Source organism: Cervus elaphus, chromosome 14 (genome assembly GCF_910594005.1).
Source record: "Cervus elaphus chromosome 14, mCerEla1.1, whole genome shotgun sequence".
NCBI lineage: Eukaryota > Metazoa > Chordata > Mammalia > Artiodactyla > Cervidae > Cervus > Cervus elaphus.
The window spans coordinates 80,961,444-80,980,488 of NC_057828.1; the positions used below are offsets into that span (position 1 = coordinate 80,961,444).

At 59.1% G+C, this 19,045-nt stretch overlaps 2 protein-coding genes across 13 annotated transcripts in view; one reads left to right on the forward strand and one right to left on the reverse strand.

The window, feature by feature from the left end:
* Positions 1-530: 530 nt before the first annotated feature.
* On the forward strand, positions 531-6,781 carry UBE2T (ubiquitin conjugating enzyme E2 T). 2 transcript variants are annotated; one of them, XM_043923489.1, is made up of 7 exons: positions 531-599; positions 3,310-3,458; positions 3,933-4,002; positions 5,178-5,283; positions 5,382-5,480; positions 5,593-5,670; positions 6,440-6,781. In XM_043923489.1, exons 2-7 carry the CDS (start codon positions 3,350-3,352, stop codon positions 6,563-6,565), a joined length of 588 nt encoding a protein of 195 aa, XP_043779424.1. In that variant the 5' UTR covers positions 531-599; positions 3,310-3,349; the 3' UTR covers positions 6,566-6,781. The 2 variants fall into 2 exon arrangements, with proteins under 2 accessions (XP_043779424.1, XP_043779425.1); XM_043923490.1 differs by lacking the exon at positions 5,593-5,670.
* A 3,816-nt stretch (positions 6,782-10,597) lies between these two features.
* LGR6 (leucine rich repeat containing G protein-coupled receptor 6) overlaps positions 10,598-19,045 on the reverse strand; it is an 82,426-nt gene continuing 73,978 nt past the window's right edge. For 9 of the 11 annotated variants that reach the window (XM_043923477.1, XM_043923482.1, XM_043923480.1 and 6 more), the window contains 3 exons: positions 18,429-18,568; positions 15,399-15,479; positions 10,598-13,608 (listed from right to left, as the gene is read on the reverse strand). In XM_043923477.1, coding sequence (XP_043779412.1) covers positions 12,407-13,608; positions 15,399-15,479; positions 18,429-18,568 — 1,423 coding nt within the window. In that variant the 3' untranslated portion in view covers positions 10,598-12,406. The remainder of the gene's footprint in view (positions 13,609-15,398; positions 15,480-18,428; positions 18,569-19,045) is intronic. The other 2 variants (XM_043923486.1, XM_043923485.1) reach the window with 2 other exon arrangements.

Below are 19,045 nucleotides of genomic sequence, written 5' to 3' on the forward strand. Positions count from 1 at the left end.
GGATTCCCGTGTGGTTCGTGGCTCCCGGCGGGGCCCGCTCCCGCAGCCCACGGGAAGCCCCGGGAGCTCCGCGGGCCTGCGGGGCTGCGGCCACCCGGAACCACGGCTACTTAACGCCGGTCTGGGCCGGAAGCAAAAGTCCCGACTGGACCGCCCGCGGGTTCAGGCGAACCGGCCGCTCCTCCCGCGGCCGAGTCGGAGGCGTGGCGGGCGCGGCCCTAGCGCGGCGGAAGGCCCCAGCCCCGCGCGCCCCCAGTCGGAGCCCGGCTCCGATCGTCCGGTTCCTCGGGCTCTGAGGTCTGACGGTCCTGAGGCGGCAGCCCCTCCGCGCGAACACCGGGACGGCAATCCGCTCCCACACAGAACCTCCCGGATCCTCCCAGCTCGCCTCCTCCCCGGACGCAGCGAGCCAAAGTCGAAACCGTCCCAGCAAGCCGCGCTCGCGTTCAAAGCGCGTGGGCGGGGCCCGCCCGCCTCCGGCGGCGCTCCGAGCCAATCACAGCCTCCCGGGCGGAAGGCGGGGCAAGGCAGCGGCCGGGCTCGCGCAGGCGCGGTGCCGGCTGCTCCGGGCCGTTGCACTGCGAGGAGCAACCGCGCAGGTGAGAGAGGCCGTGGGCGAGCGTCCACGGGCGGTGTGGGGGGCTGGGGGCGCTTTCTTTCTGCCTGAATGTCGAGCCTCCTCTTCTCCGACTGTCGGTTGTAGAACGGACGCTCTGCATGTCTTGGCAACGCGGTTGGCGCTTTGCCCCGGCCCGGCCGGCGTCCCACAGCCGCCCCAGCCGCCCATCCGACGTTTTATTAATTGTGTGTATTTGTTTTATTGTTTCTGATTCCCAGTACCTGTTTACTGAGGAAAGCAGTAAGGGTCAGTGTATAAACGGTGCTCAGTCGCTCAGCCGTGTCTGATTCTTTGCGACCCCATGGACTGCAGCCCCCCAGGCTCTTCTGTCCATGGGATTCTCCAGGCAAGAATACTGGAGTGGGTTGCCATGCCCTCCTCCAGGGGATCTTCCCAACCCACGGAGCCGAGCAGCGTCTCTTGGGACTCCTGGATTGGCAAGAGGATTCTTTACTAGGAGCGCCACAGTATATAAAAATAGTTAATGACCTAGTAAAATAACTGGATCCCAGAGATGATGGATAAAGATGTGGATAAAGAAATTTGGAATAATTCACTGAATGTCTGTTGTAGTGTTAAATTAATTCTGTTTAACATACTAATTTGCCTGTAGTATTGCTGATTCTGGGACTTCCTTGGTGGCTCAGTGGTAAAGAATCCGCCTGCCAATTCAGATGCAGGTTCCCATCATCTCTGGGTCAGGAAGACCCCCTGGAGGAGGGCATGACAACCCACTCCAGTATTCTTGCCTGGAGAATCCCATGGACAGAGGAGCCTGGTGGGCTACAGCCCATGGGGTCACGGAATCAGACAGGACTGAAGTGACTTAGCATGCAGCACCCATGTGTGAGTGCATTTCTGGATTCTCAGTTCTATTCATTTGACCTGTCTATCTTTACTCCAGGACCATCCAGTCTTGACAACTGTAGTTATGTATACATAAGTTTTGAAATCAGAAAATGTGAGTCCTCCAACTTTGTTCCTGTTTTTCATGATTCTTTTGACTATTCTGGCTCCCTTGCATTTCCATATGCATTTTTAGGATCTGTCAATTTCTGCAAAAAATAAAAAAGAGAGAGAGAGGACACTGGGAGTTTTGATAGGGTCCTGTTGAATCTACAGGTCAGTTTGTGAAGTGTTGCCATCTTAAAAATTCATGGATATGAGATGTTTTTCCATCTATTTAGTCTTTAATTTCTTTCAGCAATGTTTCATGGTTTTCAAAGTATAGACTTTGTACTTTTTGTTGAATTTATTCCTAAATATTTGTGTTGATGTTATTGTAAATTGTTTTCTTTTTATTGAAATAGACAATTCTGTATTAGTTTCTGGTGTACAGCTAAGTGGCTCAGTTATACATGTATGTGCATATATATATATATATTTCTCATAATACAAGATACTGAATATACTTACCTGTGCTATAAATAAAGTCCTTCTTGCTTTATATATATGTTTATATATAAAGAGTTGGATGCAACTTAGCAACTGAACAACAAAGCAGAGGGGTACTTGTACCCGTTGACCAATGGAACATATTTAGTATGATGTCACCAGGGAAAAGATGGACTTTTCAATAAATAGGACTAGGACAATTGGTTTTTCATACGAGGGGAGAAACTCAGACTTGGACCCCTACTCACAGTATACAGACAGATTGATTACTAGTGGGTCGAAGACTTAAATGTGAAAATATCTAAGTTTGGGGTTAAGGAAATTTTAATATACAAAAGTGTAAGTGTAAAAGGTGTGTTTGTCAAAAATGCCGTGAATGAAGTGCAGAGATGGTGGCAGACTGAGAGGCAGTGTTCGTGACTCACCCACGGAGGGAGACGGCCTGAGGAGAAGTGGGCCGGGGGGGCGGCGGGGGGGGGGGGGGCTTGTTTTAGATGAGCAATGAGACTTTGAGTATATTTGTTGATGGGCAGAAGAAAAGATTGGAGACACCAGAGAAAGAAGAAATTGATGGATGGAAGCTCTGAAGAGCTGAGAAATGTGTGGATTCCAAGCCACGTGGAGAAAACCTCAGGCCTTGAAGCAGTGTTTATAAACCTCTGGTTGGAGCACTGCCTGTCCCCAGGTCTCTATGCTTGGTCCGTGCCCACTCCCCCCCCCAACTGGTGCTTGACCATCAGCTTCTCTGCTTGGCCCCTGAGGACGTGTGGGGAGCAAAACTAGACCCACACTAGCTAATGCCTCAGGAGTTAGTGACTTATCAGTGGAGATAGACATTAATTTAAAGCATGTAGTGTTTTGTTTGTGGACTTCCCTGGAGGCTTAGAGGGTAAAGCATCTGCCTGCAATGCAGGAGACCCAGGTTCAATCCCTGCATCAGGAAGATGCCCTGGAGAAGGAAATGGCAACCCACTCCAATATTCTTGCCTGGAAAATCCCATGGATGGAGGAGCCTGGTGGGCTACAGTCCATGGGGCCGCAAAGAGTCGGACACGACTGAGCGACTTCACTTTAGAACTTTAGTGTTTTGTTTGTAGAAACTTTTCATTGTTTTATACTTTATTTTTAAAATGTGTTTGCTTGAACAGATAGCACGAGAGAAATGGAAAAAACTCAAGACTCCCTTCTCAGAATAGCAAGTAACACGAGGGCTGTCTCTGTCCTTCAGTGAATTGAAACTGGTACTAAGAATTCACTGCTGCTGACCCTTTTGCGGGCGCCCCCCTTCTCCCCAGGATCCCAGCCAGTGTGAACTGGGCGCTTCTACGTGAGGTCATGCAGAGAACATCGCGCCTGAAGCGAGAGCTGAGCCTGCTGGCTGCCGAGCCGCCCCCAGGCATCACGTGCTGGCAGAACGGGGACCGGATGGAAGACCTGCGTGCGCGTAGGTGTCACCCCAGGCATGTGGGTCTCAACCCTGTCAAGTTGTGCTGAGATGTGAATACTGTGTGTTCCTCTGAATTAGGGCATGAGTGCATCTGCCTGCCTCATTTGTTAAATTTATAAAAGGTCTCCATGACGTTTCTTCTTTGGCCTTTTACCCCACCTCTTGCTGATTTATGTCCAAGACCTGGGCATCAGCTCTGAAGCAGTTCAGCACCACAGATATGTCACCTTTACGTATCCATGAGGCCAGACCAGAACACAGCCGGCCACCCCAGCAGAGCTGCAGGTGTTTGTGGTCTATGGCCAGATCTCCCACGTAGTCCTTGTTTGACACCAGCCTTGGGTAGGCTGGTACCTTGTGTGGGGGCTTGTCAAACCCTGAGAGCGCTGTCCCAGACCTAGCATCTCCGTCAGGACCAGGTGGTGTGCTGCTTCAGGTCACCCAATTACCTCTTTTTCTTTTTCTTTCAAGAGATACTAGGTGGAGCCAACACACCTTATGAAAAAGGTGTTTTCAAGCTGGAAGTTCACATTCCAGAGAGGTCAGTGTGAATTATATTTACATTTCCACGCTAAACCAGTTACTGGAAGATAGCAGTGTGGTATAGTGTTGAACATAGGACTTACAGGACCTGGATCTTAGGCCTAATCTTATCAGGACTTCCTGTGACCTCTAGCACATTATCTTTGGAGTTCAATCTCTTTCTCTTAAAACTGGGCTAGATCACATCTAACACCACCACCCCCCACCCCAGGTTTACCATTGCAGTAACACACATAACATTTGTAGTAACACACATATCATTGCGGTAATACATAACATTGCGGTCACACACACATAACTGGGGTAACACACACATACCATTGCGGTAACACACACACGTCATTGCGGAAACGCACACACACCATTGTAACACACACACACCACTGCAGTAACACACACATAAACTGACCATTTTAACCCTGTTTAAGTGTATGGTTTTGGGGCATCAGATGCATTCACATTGTCATCCAGCCACCCCACCCCATCCATCTCGAGAACTTTCTCATCTTCCCAAACTAGTGCCCCACAGCCACGTGACACCAGCTCTCTGTCCCCTCCTCCCTGGTGGGCCCCATTCCCTCTGCCTGTGTAAAGGCCCCTGTTCATCCAGGTCTGCTCTAAGACGCTCATCAGGGGGCGATGGTTGTAGTTTGTGGTTTGTAGACACCTGTTCACAGGCCAGGGTTGTTACAACTCCCGAGAGAAGAAGGTCAGTAATCCCAGGGATGTCAGTTCTGAGACACACAGGGGTTTTTCAAGGTGTGTGTCTCACCAGAGAGAGAGTTACCAGGTGTAGTGTGTAAATCAGAATTGAACCCTGTTTTTCAAAATCCATCTTTACAAAACTGCAGCCAAGACTTAGGAAATCTGAGTGGTAGATGAGACTGAGGAATAATTTTTGTATTTTTTTCATGGGTGTACTGACAGTTTTGCAGCTCTGTAGGAGAGGGACCTTATTCTTAGGAGATCATGCTAAAGTATTTCAAGGGCTAGGGACTTGATCCAGGTGGTGGGTAAAAGAGTTTTCAGTACTGTAAATTTTCATCATAAAAATTGGAAGAGAACAAAGGTTTGTCTCTCAAAGGTTGCTGTCCTAATTAGTCGTCAGCAGCTATTTATAACATCAGAAGCAATATTCTAGTGAAACTTCCCTGTTCTCCTGTGCTGTCAAAGGTACCCATTTGAACCTCCTCAGATCCGATTTCTGACTCCAATCTATCACCCCAACATCGACTCTGCTGGACGGATTTGTCTAGACGTTCTCAAGTTGCCACCAAAAGTGAGTGGCGGGGGCAAGGTCAACCCTCTAGCCTCATGTGATTGGAGAAGCACATTCTTAGAGCCGCTACCTGTCTGTCCATCTGTCTGTCTGTATAGGGTGCCTGGAGACCGTCCCTCAACATCGCAACCCTGCTGACTTCTGTTCAGCAGCTCATGGCCGAGCCCAACCCAGATGACCCGCTCATGGCTGACATCGTAAGTGCCCGGCCCACTTTCCCCATGTCCCGCTCACTGTTCAGGAGGGTTGCGAGGCGGCTGCAGCTGACAAGTCTCTTCTCTCTCCGTTGACTCTCTGCTTCCGTCTTAGTCCTCAGAGTTTAAATACAATAAGCCAGTCTTCCTCAAGAACGCCATGCAGTGGACAGAGAAGCATGCGCGGCAGAAGGTGGGATGTCTGGCAGCTCTGACTTTGCTCCTGCCTCGTCTGTTACGTGTGAATGTGTCTGTATACGTACAAGAGTTTATTAGATGTGCTGAGTCCATGCTGTACCCAAGGGTACAGCTGGTTGATCTTCTCCCGCAACCTTCCTTGTAATCATTCAGCAGATAGCTCAGCCAGTGGGAGTGAGGGTTTCTAGGAGCCACCATCCACTGAGGACCACCAGACAACTGGGGTCTCTTGGCAGGACTCGGGGAGGGGCAGGGGTGTGGGAGGGAAGGGAGTGGACATGGAGGGAGGGAGGAGCCACGCCCCCAGTTGACATCGATAGTTCCCTCACTTAACAAAGGAGACACTTCAGGAGCAGAGACGATGATGAGCACACATGGGTCTGCTGACCTGTCCGCTCCTCGAGACAGAGTCATGTGGCCGTTAGTGTCAGTAGGGAGAAGAATTAACAGATAAATGGCACAGGGGATGGGCGCTGCTTTGGAGAGAATGTCCAGAAGGAGGCAGTGAGGCCCCAGGAGAACGTTTGTTGTGAACCATGTTTGGTGGGAACCTCGGAGAAGTTCGGTGTGAACTGTGTTCAGTGTGAACCCAGGAGAAGTTTGGTGTGAACAGTGTTCGGTGTGAACCGTGTTCCATGTGAACCCAGAAGTACAGTGTGAACTGTGTTTGGTGTGAAGCATAATTGGTGTGAACTCAGGAGATGTTCAATGTGAACTGTGTTTGGTGGGAACTGTGCTGTGCTTTCCCATCTGCTCCTTATCAGGTAGACGAGGAAGGGATGCCTGGCAGTGCCCCCGAGGCGGGTGGCTCAGAGGGACCCAGCGCCGCACAGAAGAGGAAAGCTGGGCAGCTGAGCGGTGGTGGAAAGAGGTTTTGCCCTGACGTTTAGGGATTGTCCTGGCCTGTCTTTGCCGGGATGGTCCAATTTGCCTACATTTCTGGAATGTTTTCTTTGTACTTGATGATGTGATTTTTGTATCCTGTGAAACAGACCTTGTATATTTATGTGTTCTGCTCTACATTGATTCTCGGAGAGTTATTTACCTTGTGCATATTGATTTTAAAACTTTTAAGCCTGAAAAATAAATAGTCATTTAATGTTGAATATGCATTTATCCTGAATGTGTGCCTGGGAGCAAACTGGCCAGAGAGCTGTTCAGGAGTGTTATGATATTTGGAAGAGTCGTCCTTTATTTTGCCAACCTACCAGCATCACTCAGGACACTGAGGATGGACATGTGTCTAAAGGAGCTTTAGAGACCATTTGGTGACCGCCATGCTTCCAGGATTCTAGGTTTCAGGTGTCTTAATGCGGTGCAGGGATAAGGTCGTCACCCTTCTGTGAGTGGTGCTTGCGGCTTTCACTCTGTGGCTTACATGGCTGATCAGAATACTGTGGTGCAACACTGTATATTCAACAAATACTTGGTGACCACCTCCTGTGTGCCAAGTGTCTGATACGATAATAGACAATCACGTGATGATCGCACAGATTCACATGGGTCTTCACAACCCCTCATGTCCCTGGCAGCTTCATCTGACGGCAGGTACTAAGGTGCCAAGCTCTGGTCCCTGCCTAAGACTGGCCAGGGCCCTCAGGCCTGTCCTCACTGTTTTGTTTAGACGATGGAGCGGGCGGACCCAGGCCTGTCCTCACTGTTCTGTTCAGATGATGGAGCAGCGGACCTGGGCCTGTCCTCACTGTTAGTTTAGATGATGGAGTGGGCGGACCCGGGCCTGTCCTCACTGTTAGTTTAGATGATGGAGAAGGCAGACTCGGGCCTGTCCTCACTGTTAGTTTAGATGATGGAGTGGGCGGACCCGGGCCTGTCCTCACTGTTCTGTTTAGACGATGGAGTGGGCGGACCCGGGCCTGTCCTCACTGTTAGTTTAGATGATGGAGAAGGCAGACTCGGGCCTGTCCTCACTGTTAGTTTAGATGATGGAGTGGGCGGACCCGGGCCTGTCCTCACTGTTCTGTTTAGACGATGGAGCGGGTGAACCCAGGCCTGTCTTCACTGTTAGTTTAGATGATGGAGTGGGCGGACCCAGGCCTGTCCTCACTGTTAGTTTAGACGATGGAGCGGGCGGACTCTGGCAGAAGTCAGCTGAGGTGGAACGAGGTGCCGAGGCAGGGAGGCTGCATACCCTGCCGTGTTGAGCCTGGTGGTCCCAGGCCAGGCAGGGCTCAGGGCACACAGAGGGCCCCTCGAGCCATTTCTCTTCCTCCACCGTGGAACCACCCCGCACTCATGGCGGCCTGCCTTAGGACACGGGCGCAGTGACAGACAGCATCAACTGAAATGTGGATTTCCTGTGTGTCCCCACTTCATGTATTTCCAGCTCCTACAGAATTCTTGAAACCACTTCTCCAAATCAGCTACCGTTCTGTCATTCAGGCCCAGGAACTCATCTGCTCTCCTGTACTAGGGCACATGTGCCTCAAACTGGGGCTTGCAGATGCCATTAGCGTATCACCCGGGAAGCTTCACGTGTAGGAACCGAACAGCTGTTGACACTGGGGGCGGGGCGGGTGTCTGGACGGCTGGGTTGGGGGCCCCACTCACACGTGCTGTCCGCACTGTCCCTCCTGGGGGGCTGCCAGCAGCCATTAGGGCCGCGTGCTTCTTGTCCACAGCGAGCATCTGTGGCAGGAGACGCCCGTTTCCACGGTGCTGACGGGGGGACAGGCCAGGTGTGAAGCCAGATGGCCTTGGAGTCATTGTGGGAAAGCACAAGCTCCCTCCGCAGCTGGCCTCCAGCAGGTCTCAGCTGCCTGGCCGTCACGGCTGGAACCTCGTCCCCTGGCCTCCAGCCCTGACTCTGCAGTCCACGCTTCTCGCAGCAGCAAGCTCTTCAGGTGATGTATTAATAAAAGCCAGATTGTACCTCCTCCTGGAGCCCGAGAAAGCCCTGTCTCCTGTCCCGTCCCCCAGCGCTGTGGGCGTCACCCCCTCGCCCTGCACACACCTCTCCTCTGCAAGCCACGTGCAGCCACGCGGCCCCACCATCGCCACACACCAGCCCCCCGGCCTGCGCCGTCCCCCCGCTTCCACACGGACTGCAGTGCCTCCGCCCATGAGGCGGCCCCGGGATGCCTCACCCGTCCCCTGAAGGGGCCGCGGCCGGCTCTTGGTGGCCCTCACACCCTGCACCATCTGCTGCTGTGTCCACTCCACGGGCTTGGTCACGGCTACAGAGCCTGTGCCCTGATCACTAGAAATAGAGAAGCCTGAAGTCACCGGAGTCCCCCTGTCTCTGAGTTCACAAGCAGAAGGGACCCAGGCAGAGGATGAGAGAAGATGGGGGAGGAAGGCCAGGCTCCGCACCCAGCCTGGGAAGGAGGGGAAGAAGGAGCGTGAACGCGGGTCCACGAGACCCCGGCCCGGGAAGCACCACTCACCAGCATGGGTCCGGAGTCCTGCCCGAGCTCTGCACGCTCAGGGCAGCTCTGAGGATTTGGCAGGGGTGGGGCGGGGACAGCGGCCCCCCAAGGCGCTAAAGCCCTGTTCTGCCGGGACAAGCAAGCTGAGTGGTCACCCGAGAGGCTGCGAGTCCGATCCCGCCTGCTGCCCATGGCAGCTCCACTCCTGGAAAAGGGACCAGGAGGGTGCACAAAGCGTTGCATGGAGGACCCGCGTCCAGGGGCACACACGACAGCCCCGCGTGCAAGGGCAAAACCTGAAGCAACCCAAGTGCCCGGAGAGCGGAAGTGAAGCAATGGCCCAGCTCCACGGTGGGAAGAGCGCCACCGTCCCGCAGAAACCAGAGGGCACCCTCCACGGACCTGGGCTGTGAGCACGGGCATGTTGTTGGTGCAGAAGAGACGCTGGAGCGAGGCAGGAGCAAATCACAGCAGTCCTGACCAGCAGGGTCTGAGGCCTCGGCAAGAGGGGCGGGGATGGGGACTGTCAGAAAGATGCGTGCTGTCGGGACATGCGCGTGTATTGCTCATCCAGAGGAAGGAGTAAAAGGGGTCACGGAGGACCTGCCGAGGGGGCGAGGGCTCACAACCCCATCTCAGAGCCGCTCTCACCCGCCCGCCCACCCACACAGCCCGCCCGGCCCGGCCCCCACAGCCCCACAGAGAGAGGCGGCGGCCCGGGACGGATGCGATGCTCCCTGATGCCCACCCCAACCCCCCAGCACAGGGCGTGGACCCAGCCCAGCAGGCGCCAGCCCAGAGCCCGGAACCCGTCAGGGCCTCACTGCCTCGCTCGTTCTCACTGGCTTGGAGCAGGCAAGCCATGAGTTTCGCAGGTCGGGTGGGGAGGTCGGCCAGGGGCAGGCCCAACCTGAGGCTCCGTAGTCACAGCCCTGCACCCAGCCCCGAGGAGGGGCTTCCTGGGGTGAGGACAGGGCTGCCAAGGAGAATCGGCTGTGGTGGCCGGGGCCCTCGGGGGGGCACTGAGTGCCAAGCAGGACGCGCAAAGGCCCGGCCGGCAGGAGCCAGTGTGGCCCCTACCGCGGCCCCCAGGACGGGCTCTGCTCTGCGGACACCGTCTTGGAAGACGTCATCAATCCAAATAAATGCATTTGCATGCACTGGATTACTCGGCTTTTGATTTTTTGTTTGATCAATGATAGACATACATAATCTTCCACTGATCACAGCAGCAAGCCAAAGAGAAACACTCCAACTTGCCAGAAAGCCGGCCGAACACAACTCGACTTCACCTCTTGTTTTGAGTCGGTGTCCATCTGCAGGGGCTTCCCTAGTGGCTCAGACAGTAAAGAGTCCGCCTGCCTGTATAAGAGGCAGGGGTTCAATCCCAGGGTGGGGAAGATCCTCTGGAGGAGGGAATGGCAACTCACTCCAGTATTCTCGCCTGGAAAATCCCACGGACAGAGGAGCCTGATGGGCTACAGTCTGTGGGGTCGCAAAGATTCAGACACAACAGAACACGCATGTACACACATACACAACATCTGCAAAGCTTTTGAACGATAAAAACAGTTTGTGGCAAACACCTTTCCTCTGACCACAAGGTGGAGGCCTGGCCGACGCCAGCTGGCCGGAAACAGAGTGCAGGTGGAGGTGGGGCCGCCCTGGGGCCGAGCCTGCAGCTGGGAGCCCTACCTCTCCCCCAGGAAGGGCCCTGCAGGGACCGGCCCCACGCAGCAGCTCCAACTTTGGGGACTGGTGGGCACACAGGAGGGGCCTGGAATCAAGGCTCCCAAAGCCATGCTCCCTTCGCCATCCATCCCTGGGGCGTCTTGGAGAACTGGGAGGCCCACCGGCGTCACCCCGTCTCTGCGCCAAGCAGAGCCCCGGCTCAGCCCAGGCGGTGGGGAGACCAGGGTGCACGCCTGCCCAGCTGACCCCTGACGGTGCCTGCGGGCAGTGCTGGGCCCGACGGGCCCTCCTATGGCACCGGGACAGCAGGTCTGCTCCAGAGCCAGCAGAGTCCAGGCTCCTCAGCTGGACTCAGAACAAGATGTCAAATGTGCCGGCTCCACCGCGGAGCCTCGCTCCTCTGCTCGCCCGCCCAGCAGCCTTGGCGACTCCTCCAAGGATTTCCACCAGGGGACCGGTGGGGGTTGTCAGGGCTATGAGACAGCAGTCCCCCAGCCACGAGAATCAAAGGACCTTGCCAGAGCCGTCCCGTCCGACAGCACCAGGCGGGGGCCCTCTGTCCTGTCCGGACGTGACAGATGGCGGGGTGCCCGGGACGAGCCGCCCATCTCCCGAGCCCCAGTTCCCACTGCTCATCCTGCATTTGGGGTGGGGGAGGGCGTGCGGGTGGCGCACAGGGACAGACACAAGGTCCTGGCCCATCTGGGGCACCCAGGAGCCTGGGCCTGTGTGACACTTCCTGCAACCCAACACGTCACACGTGTCCCTGAGACTGACTGGCGGCTCCGGGCACCCCTGGGAGGGCAGGGCCAGGGTCTCAGGGGGGACAGCCGGGCCCGTGGCAGAAGGCAGCAGGCGGAGAACACGGGGAGGAGCTCGGAGCCGCAGAGGGGCCAGGAACCCCGTGTCTTCCGAGGGGAGAGGTTTCCCTGGTGCCTGCGAGCCGTTCACCGTCCCCCCACGGACCACAGGGCAACCACTCTGCAGTGTTCTCGGGGTAGGACAAGAGAGGCGGGGAGGTAACATGGTTGAGCCCCAGCTCCCAGGACGGGTGGCCTCCTGTGGTATCAAGAGGGGTGCAGGAGGGGGCCCCCAGGAGAGGTGGGGGCTCGTCTGTGAGATGCTAGTAGCTGCTTGATGAAAACCAAACAAGCAACCCCGAACCTGCTGGTCAAGAACTGGGGACCGGGATAAAGTAGGTTCTCCTGCCCCGTCAGCACACAGGCCTTCTCCCCGGGTCTCTGAGAAAGGGGCGCCGTGACCTGTTTTCCGAAACTGGTGCTGACAGGAGTCTTATGAGGGGTGCGTTCAGGGCCCGCGCGGCGCAGACCTTGGGGCGGTCCCTGGCATCCCCACCCCGACCTTCCTCTGGGCCACGTGGGCCACCAGCCCCCACCCCCAGTACTGTCTTCTGCTCCCCTCACTTCCCTTAAGTGACAAACGTCCAGACCTCAGGTCCTCTGCCTCAAGTGCGACAGGGAAGAGGCCAGAGCAGGACTGAGGGGAGAACCGGCCGAGAACCCACGGGCAGCAGCCTGGGAGGGGGGCAGGGTTGGGGCGGGTCGTCTGTGTGGCTCACACTGAGTCGTCCTGACTTATTTCATAGGTGGCAGCAGCATCCATGGAGGGGGCAGGCGGGAGTGGGGAGGACATTCAGACGCTTGAGGCCAAGCTGGATGACTGGAAGCCTCCGCCGCCTGCCCAGCCCCGGCCTGCTGGCAAGGCCTCCAGGGTCCCCTGAAGTGGTCCACCATCCCTGGAGGACGGCTGCTTCCCAAACTGGGTTCCCTCCGGTTCTGCAACGTGGCTGCCTTCCAGCTGGAGGGCCCCAGGCTGCTGGCAGGGGACAAGAGCACCCGAGGGGAGGCCGTGGGTCTCGGAGGCCCCCGCAGTGAGCTCCATGTCGGGGAAGGCCACCAGGGCCTGGGTGGAGTCGCAGGAGCTCGGCTCCCACGCGCTGGTGCCCCTCGGGCAGAGCCGGAGCCGCCGCAGGTCCTCCCGGGAGTGGGGGCTGAAGAGCAGGTAGAGCAGGGGGTTGAGGCAGGCGGGCAGGGGCAGCACCAGGAGCAGGATGGCCTTGACGGCCTCGGGGGTCACCGGCAGCAGGCCCAGCACAGACGCCAGGCTGAGGAAGGCCACGGGGCAGTAGAGAAGCCCGTCAGCGAAGGTGAGCCAGGCCACGTGGCGCACGGCCGCGCAGTCCCAGGCGGCCTCCAGCCCGGCCGCGGGCAGGCCGCAGGAGAGCGCGATGCAGGCCAGGACCGCCGCCAGGAGGCAGGCGGCGTGCAGGAGCACCAGCGCCACGGCAAAGCCCAGAGCGGCCGGCCGGCCGGCGGGCGGAGCGTACGGCAGGCAGAGCGGGGAGGCGCCGTACTCGCCCACCGAGGCCAGCGGCAGGGCAGCCAGCAGCCCCGCCAGCGCCAGGCGGCCCAGGGCCCCCGCACGCACACTGCCCGCAGCCAGCGCCTTCCCGCGGGCCCGCACGCAGGCCGCGGCCACGCTGCAGTGCGCCGCACCCAGGCTCAGCAGCAGCACAGACGCCTCGGAGCCCAGCACGGCCAGGAAGCCCGCCGCCTGGCAGCCCAGGCCCGCCTCCCAGTGCGCGCCGTACTCGGAGAACCGGCCGAAGGTCAGCGCGTCAACCGAGGCGAGGAGGCCGCAGGACAGGCCGGTCAGGGCGTTGGCCCCTGCGAGGGCCCCCACCACGAACTTGGCCGGGGGCAGCGGGCCGGGCCCGGCCGCGGAGAGGCCCAGCAGCACCAGCCCGTTGCAGAGCAGGGCCAGCAGCACGATGGCCCACACGGCCAGGCGGACGCCCCAGCTCTCGAAGAGGTTCTCGCAGGGCTGGAAGGGGCCTGCAGGAGAGAGGCAGATGCTAGCCGGGCCGGGCCGCGCGGCTCTGCCCTCTGCCCATGGTCTGGGCTCGGGCTCCGGCCGGCGGGGGCAGAACTGACACCCAGCGGGCCTCTTCCCTGAGCTGCTGGGGGTGGACACCGGCCCAGGACCCGAGGAGCAGGCACGTGAGACATGCACAGCACACACCGAGGCAGCACAGATGGGCCGTGGGAACACGTCAGGGCAGCCCTCCCTGCGGAGCAGCATCCAGAAGCAAGGGCGGGACAGGCCGGCCTGGCGGAGTGGCCGGAGCCCTGCTGTGGGACAGGCCAGGCAAACCCACAGAGGGAGGGGGCAGCCGGCTCTGCTTCTCAGGATGGTGCCGTCCCAGTGGGAGGAGGCTCCACGGCCACACACTTGCCCTTGAGTCGGTTGGCGCTGGGGGCAGAGCACTGGAGGACAGGTGGCCCTGGGGTCTGCCCGCCGGGCAGGGAGGCCTGGCCTTGTCCCTCTCTCTCCGGGGGCTGTCATCAAACCACTCTGTTGCTTTGATTCTTCACTGTTTTGACCTTGGACTCCTGTTCAATACGCTGCCAGGCGGCCTGGGCCTTTGGGAGGCTTCTGTGCCAGCTTTTTAAACACTTTTTTCTAATTATCAAATAATAGATGGTAATTGTAGAAAAATCGGAACACAGAACATGGAAAAACTGAAACTGCTCATGAGAGAAGCCCTTCAGAGAAGCTCCTTATTTTGCTAGGTTTTCTATCAGTTTAAAACATACATATACATATAGATCTTTAACTTATTGGGACTTTACTGCATATAGCTTCTTACTCTCTTTTTTCTAGAGTATTATTGTGCATGCTCTCAAACACGAGCCGGTGCCTGTGCGGTAAGAAGGGGACCTAGCCTTCTATACGGCTACTGGGAAAGCGGGCTAGCGGGAGCCTGTCTTCTCGTTCCTTCTCTTCTGGAGCGCCATCGCTGCGGGGGGCGGGATTTCAGGGGCGGAACGTCCGCGGGAACCCGACCAGCCCCTCCGGGTGCGCTTGCCGCCGAGGGCGCTAGGGGGCGCTCGGCGGGCGCGGCCACTGTCCGCCGCCGCTGCCTCCTGCTCGCCCCCAGGCGGCCTGGGCCTTCAAGCTGAACACAGGGCTGGGCTGCACCAGCGGGAGCTGTGTTCCCTGACATCGAAGGGAGACTGAAGCAGGCCTCCTCCGCCGCCAGGAATGGGCGCTGCTGGGAAGAGCCCCGGGGACACCTGGAGTTCTGCGTTCTATGGCCCAGAGCGCTCTGCGCTGAGACAAGACTCCTCGGAGCTGCTGGGAGGGGGCGGGAGGCGGCGGGCAGGGACCCGCGGCCCCTCAGCCTCCCTGAGCACAGGCCTCCCGCCGAGAACCGGCTCCTGGCGGTGTGACTTCCGAGGGCGCTCTGTAGAAGTCGCTCTGGGCCACAGCCCCGCCCGGCCCAGCGGTCACCAGGGGAGGCGCACTCAGGGAGGCGGGTGCCCCTCCAGAAGGAGCAGGGCCCTGCGGTCCTCCCCCCCACCCCCCAGGCCTTCCCCGCCTCTCGTAGGTTTTGGCCGAAGAACAAGTTTACTCAGAGAAGTGAGAAAATGGAGAGGCAGAGGAAACAGTCCAACAGGACAAGTTATAACAGTTAAGTCAGTAAACAAAGCCGAAGGCCTTCCTTCTCCAGGGCTGTAGGTGACACTCTGGGCCGTACCCCGCGCGCTGCCTCAGAGACTGAAAGCGTTCTGAAGCAGCCCTGCCCCAGGGCCTGCCCTCCCGACCCGAGGTGCCCTCTCACCTGGAGCGGGGCTGCACTGCACAGCTGGGGGCGGCCTGGGGTCCCCCATCTCCAGCTGGAGCTCTTCCGGGTCCAGGTCATCTGAGGAGAGCGGACAGGGGCTCAGACCTGCTCTTGCTGTGGGTCAAGCCCGCCCTTTCCCGAGACGCCCACCCCGGAGACGTCCGCTGGGCACCGAGCACCCCAGCGGCCCCGGGGAAACGCTCGGTCAGCTCCCTGCTACCCGCCCGTGGCTCCTCCGCCTGCGGTCCTCCACGCCCAAGGCCTGCTCCTCCTCCGACTCAGGGAGCGTCCGCATCCGGGCAGCCGGGCAGTCTGAGCAGGCTGCCCTAACTCTGCGGGCTCTGCACCCTAGCCAGGACTCCACGTCCAGCTGGAGGCACCGCACGCGGAGCAGGACGGGCAGAGAGCCGGATGTGCCGCAGGAGATGGACCGGGGCGGGGCGAGGGGAGGAGCACTCGGGAAGGGCGGGGCAAGGGGAGGAACACCAGCTTCAACACGTGCAGCCGGCAGGCACCATGCACCAGCACCGATGGACGGATCACAGGAGAACCACGGTCCCGAAGGACAAGCCCCCGGGTCAGAGTCACGAGCCCGGGGCTGGGCACACTCCGGGAAGCGGGTGGACAGGACGGCCCTGCTCTTGGGGGTCGTGGCTCTGTGCCCGGGACCAGCTCTCGTCCTCCAGGCCCGCGCACGCTGAGGCCTCGTGCTTGTAGCCGTGGGGGCCAGGCACCCTCCGGCGCTGCTGCACAGATGAAGTTAGGACGCTGCCCTGGGTCTCAAGGCCAGGGCGCGACAGGGCCAAATTCAAAGCCAGCCTCACTGGGCCCCAGAGCCCAGACGCTGGACTTCCCCGCCTGGGGCTGGTTTGGAGGGACGGTCGGGGTGCTTTATAGGTGCAGGAGGTGGGGGGAGCAGGACTGGGGAGACTGGAGCAGAAAGCCGTGTGTGAGAAGGGGTGCGTCCCTATGGAGCGAGCAGACGGACTAGATAATCCTCGTGGCCCCTCAATTCTCAGTCTAGGCCCTGCGATTCTGCTAGTCTGAGAAAATAGGGTCAGAAAGGCAAATCCCTTGTTAAAGAGACTACGAAATACGTTGGATTATTTCCACTGTTCACTCTTGCACTGTGTCTTAAACCAGGCCTGCAGTCTCCTAGGGGCGGGCATCTTAGGGCCACAGACTCTTTAAGAATACTGAAGTGATAAATAAATGATGTAAGCCATTCTATAGTTTATAAAGGCGAAATCCTTTTTTGAAGTGATAATTCATCACTAGAAGAGGGGTTTTTTTGTTTGTTTTTCCTAGCCGAATGGCTTGTGGGATCTTAGTTTCCTGGCCAGTGATTGAACCCAGGTCCCTGGGAGGGAGACCTCAGAGTCCTCATCACCGGACCTCGAGGGAACTCCTGAAAGACTTTGTCTTAAGAACAAGAGCCTGGTTTCTGCAGTCGGGCTGGGCAAGGTGAGGGAGCCGGGTGGCCACCCCCTCGGGTCCGGGCCAGGCCAGGCCGGTGGCCGGGTCACACCGGCCCCCGCCTCTGGCTCAGGGCTGGCACCCTGCGTGGAGCCTTGCTTCCACTTCAGGTGGGAGTCGCCCTGGGAGGCCGGGGGCCGGGCCGTGCCCACAGCCTGGCAGTCCACCCCTCGCCACCCTTCCCACTCTGCAGAGGAGCTGACCGATGCCTGAAGGAAGCGCAGGGGAAGCTGGAGGGCTCCGGCCAAAGTTGGAGGTCACAGTAAAGTGCTAGTAAAGCTCCTGTGGCCGTGGCCCGGGTCCTGGCCCCTCCTCGGCTCCGTAGACCCTTGGGAAGGGGACCCTGCCCAGCTCCCGCTACCATCCTGATGCCTGTGGTTTTCCAAGACCTCAACCTGGTTCCACCTCAAGGAAGGAAGGGCCCCCGTGGGCGGACGGCAGACGCTGCGCCGCCCTGGGGACGCATCTGCTGGGCCAGCGCCAGCCGTATACCTGCCCGCGAGGCTCTGCGCCCCCACCACCCACGCTGGCCTCCGGGGCTCCCAGCTACACGCCTGTGTGTTCCCCTTCACTGAGCAGGACGCTGGGCGCATCTGCAGTCTCCCCAGTCTGTGGGGTGGGAACACTGCTCCCGCTTTATGGATGAGAAACAGAGGCTCTGTCTGCCGTGACCAGCCTGTGAGCCATCTGATCCAGTTAGAGCCTGGCTCTGTCTACACTGTCCTGAACGTTCTTCTCCCGTGGTGGTGGTGGTTTAGTTGCTCAGTCGTGTCTGACTCTGTGACCCCAGGAACTGTGGCCCTCCAGGCTCCTCTGTCCATGGGATTCTCCAGGCAAGAATACCAGAGTGGGTCGTCATTTCCTTCTCCAGGGGATCTTCCCAACCCAGGGGTCGAACCCACGTCTCCTGCATTACAGGCAAGTGGTAACCACTGAGCCCCCAAGGAAGCCTCGCCCACGGTTAGACCTGATTCTTCTGTTTTACTTCTGCACTGACGTATGAGAGGAGGGAGCCGGGACCTTTCCACTCCGGATTCCCCTTGTGCTCCGCAGCAGGCTGCTAGCCAGGGAGGCCCTTCTCCCTGCCTGTCATCCCAGAGCCCAGCCCACAGGCGGTCCTCTCAGGGTGAGGGGCCACTCCTGCGAAGCCAGAGCACCGGGGAGACTTGCCGGGGGCGGTGCTGACCCCCGGGTGCTCCGTTCGGCTCTGGGAACAGCATGAGGGGACTTTCTCTGGAAGCAGGCTTAACTGAATTGATTTAACGGAAGTGCGCTTGGCTGCAGCCGATGGAAAAGGGCTGCGTGCTCTAAGAACGCTCTGCGAGGTGGGAGCGGGGCTCCGTGCGGGTGCTGTGGCCCCAGTGGGTGTGGACAGGCAGGGCTGCGACGGGCCGCGGGGCTGCAGACGGCTCACAGACACCTCCCCAGGCCTTGGAGACGGGCCCAGACAGAGGTGGTCCCCTGGGCCTGCAGCCCTGCTGCTCCCCGTGGCCCACCCGCCCCTCCCAGGCCTCGTCCCCCGCCACCCGCATCCCCGGGCGCGTCACTCACAGCGGTCAGCTAGTGTCCGCCTGGGAGGGTCCCGGGCGTCAGGGGGAGACTGCTGGGGCCCCCACGGCCCCGAGGCTGGGAAGAAGCCGGGGCAGCCGCTGTAGGCGCAGCACTGGTAGGCGTAGGGCACCTCCAGGGTCCTAGGGGGGCGGGCGGGGAGACAGCTGCCTGAGCCAGATCAGGACTCCCAGCTCCCTCCCGGGGCCCAGCTGCCCCTCCTGCCTCCTTCCCCCTCATCTCCAGGCCTGGGGGGGCTCGGGGCGGAGCAGTTCCCCAGGCCCTGGAGCCCGAGGAGCTCTGCTCCCCAGTGTCCCCCGCCCTCCAGGAGGCCGACCCCACCTGGGCAGTCAGGGCCGGGCCGGCGCCCCGAGGGAGAGGCCAGACTCCCGTGGCTCTGCAGCAGGCGGAGCAAGGGCCGCCTGGGCTGTGGGAGGCCCGGGGCAGCAGCAGAGGAAGGACGCAGTGCAGTTTTCTACTCAGCAGCGCCCTGGGCTCAGCCCTGACTCCGGGCCCGGACGCGGCCCAGCCAGGCCTGGCACCTTTCCCTCGTCTTACGTCTGTCCTCGCCAGCATCCCCCAGGGCTGGGGTTGGGGTGGGGATGCTACCCAGGGGCTCG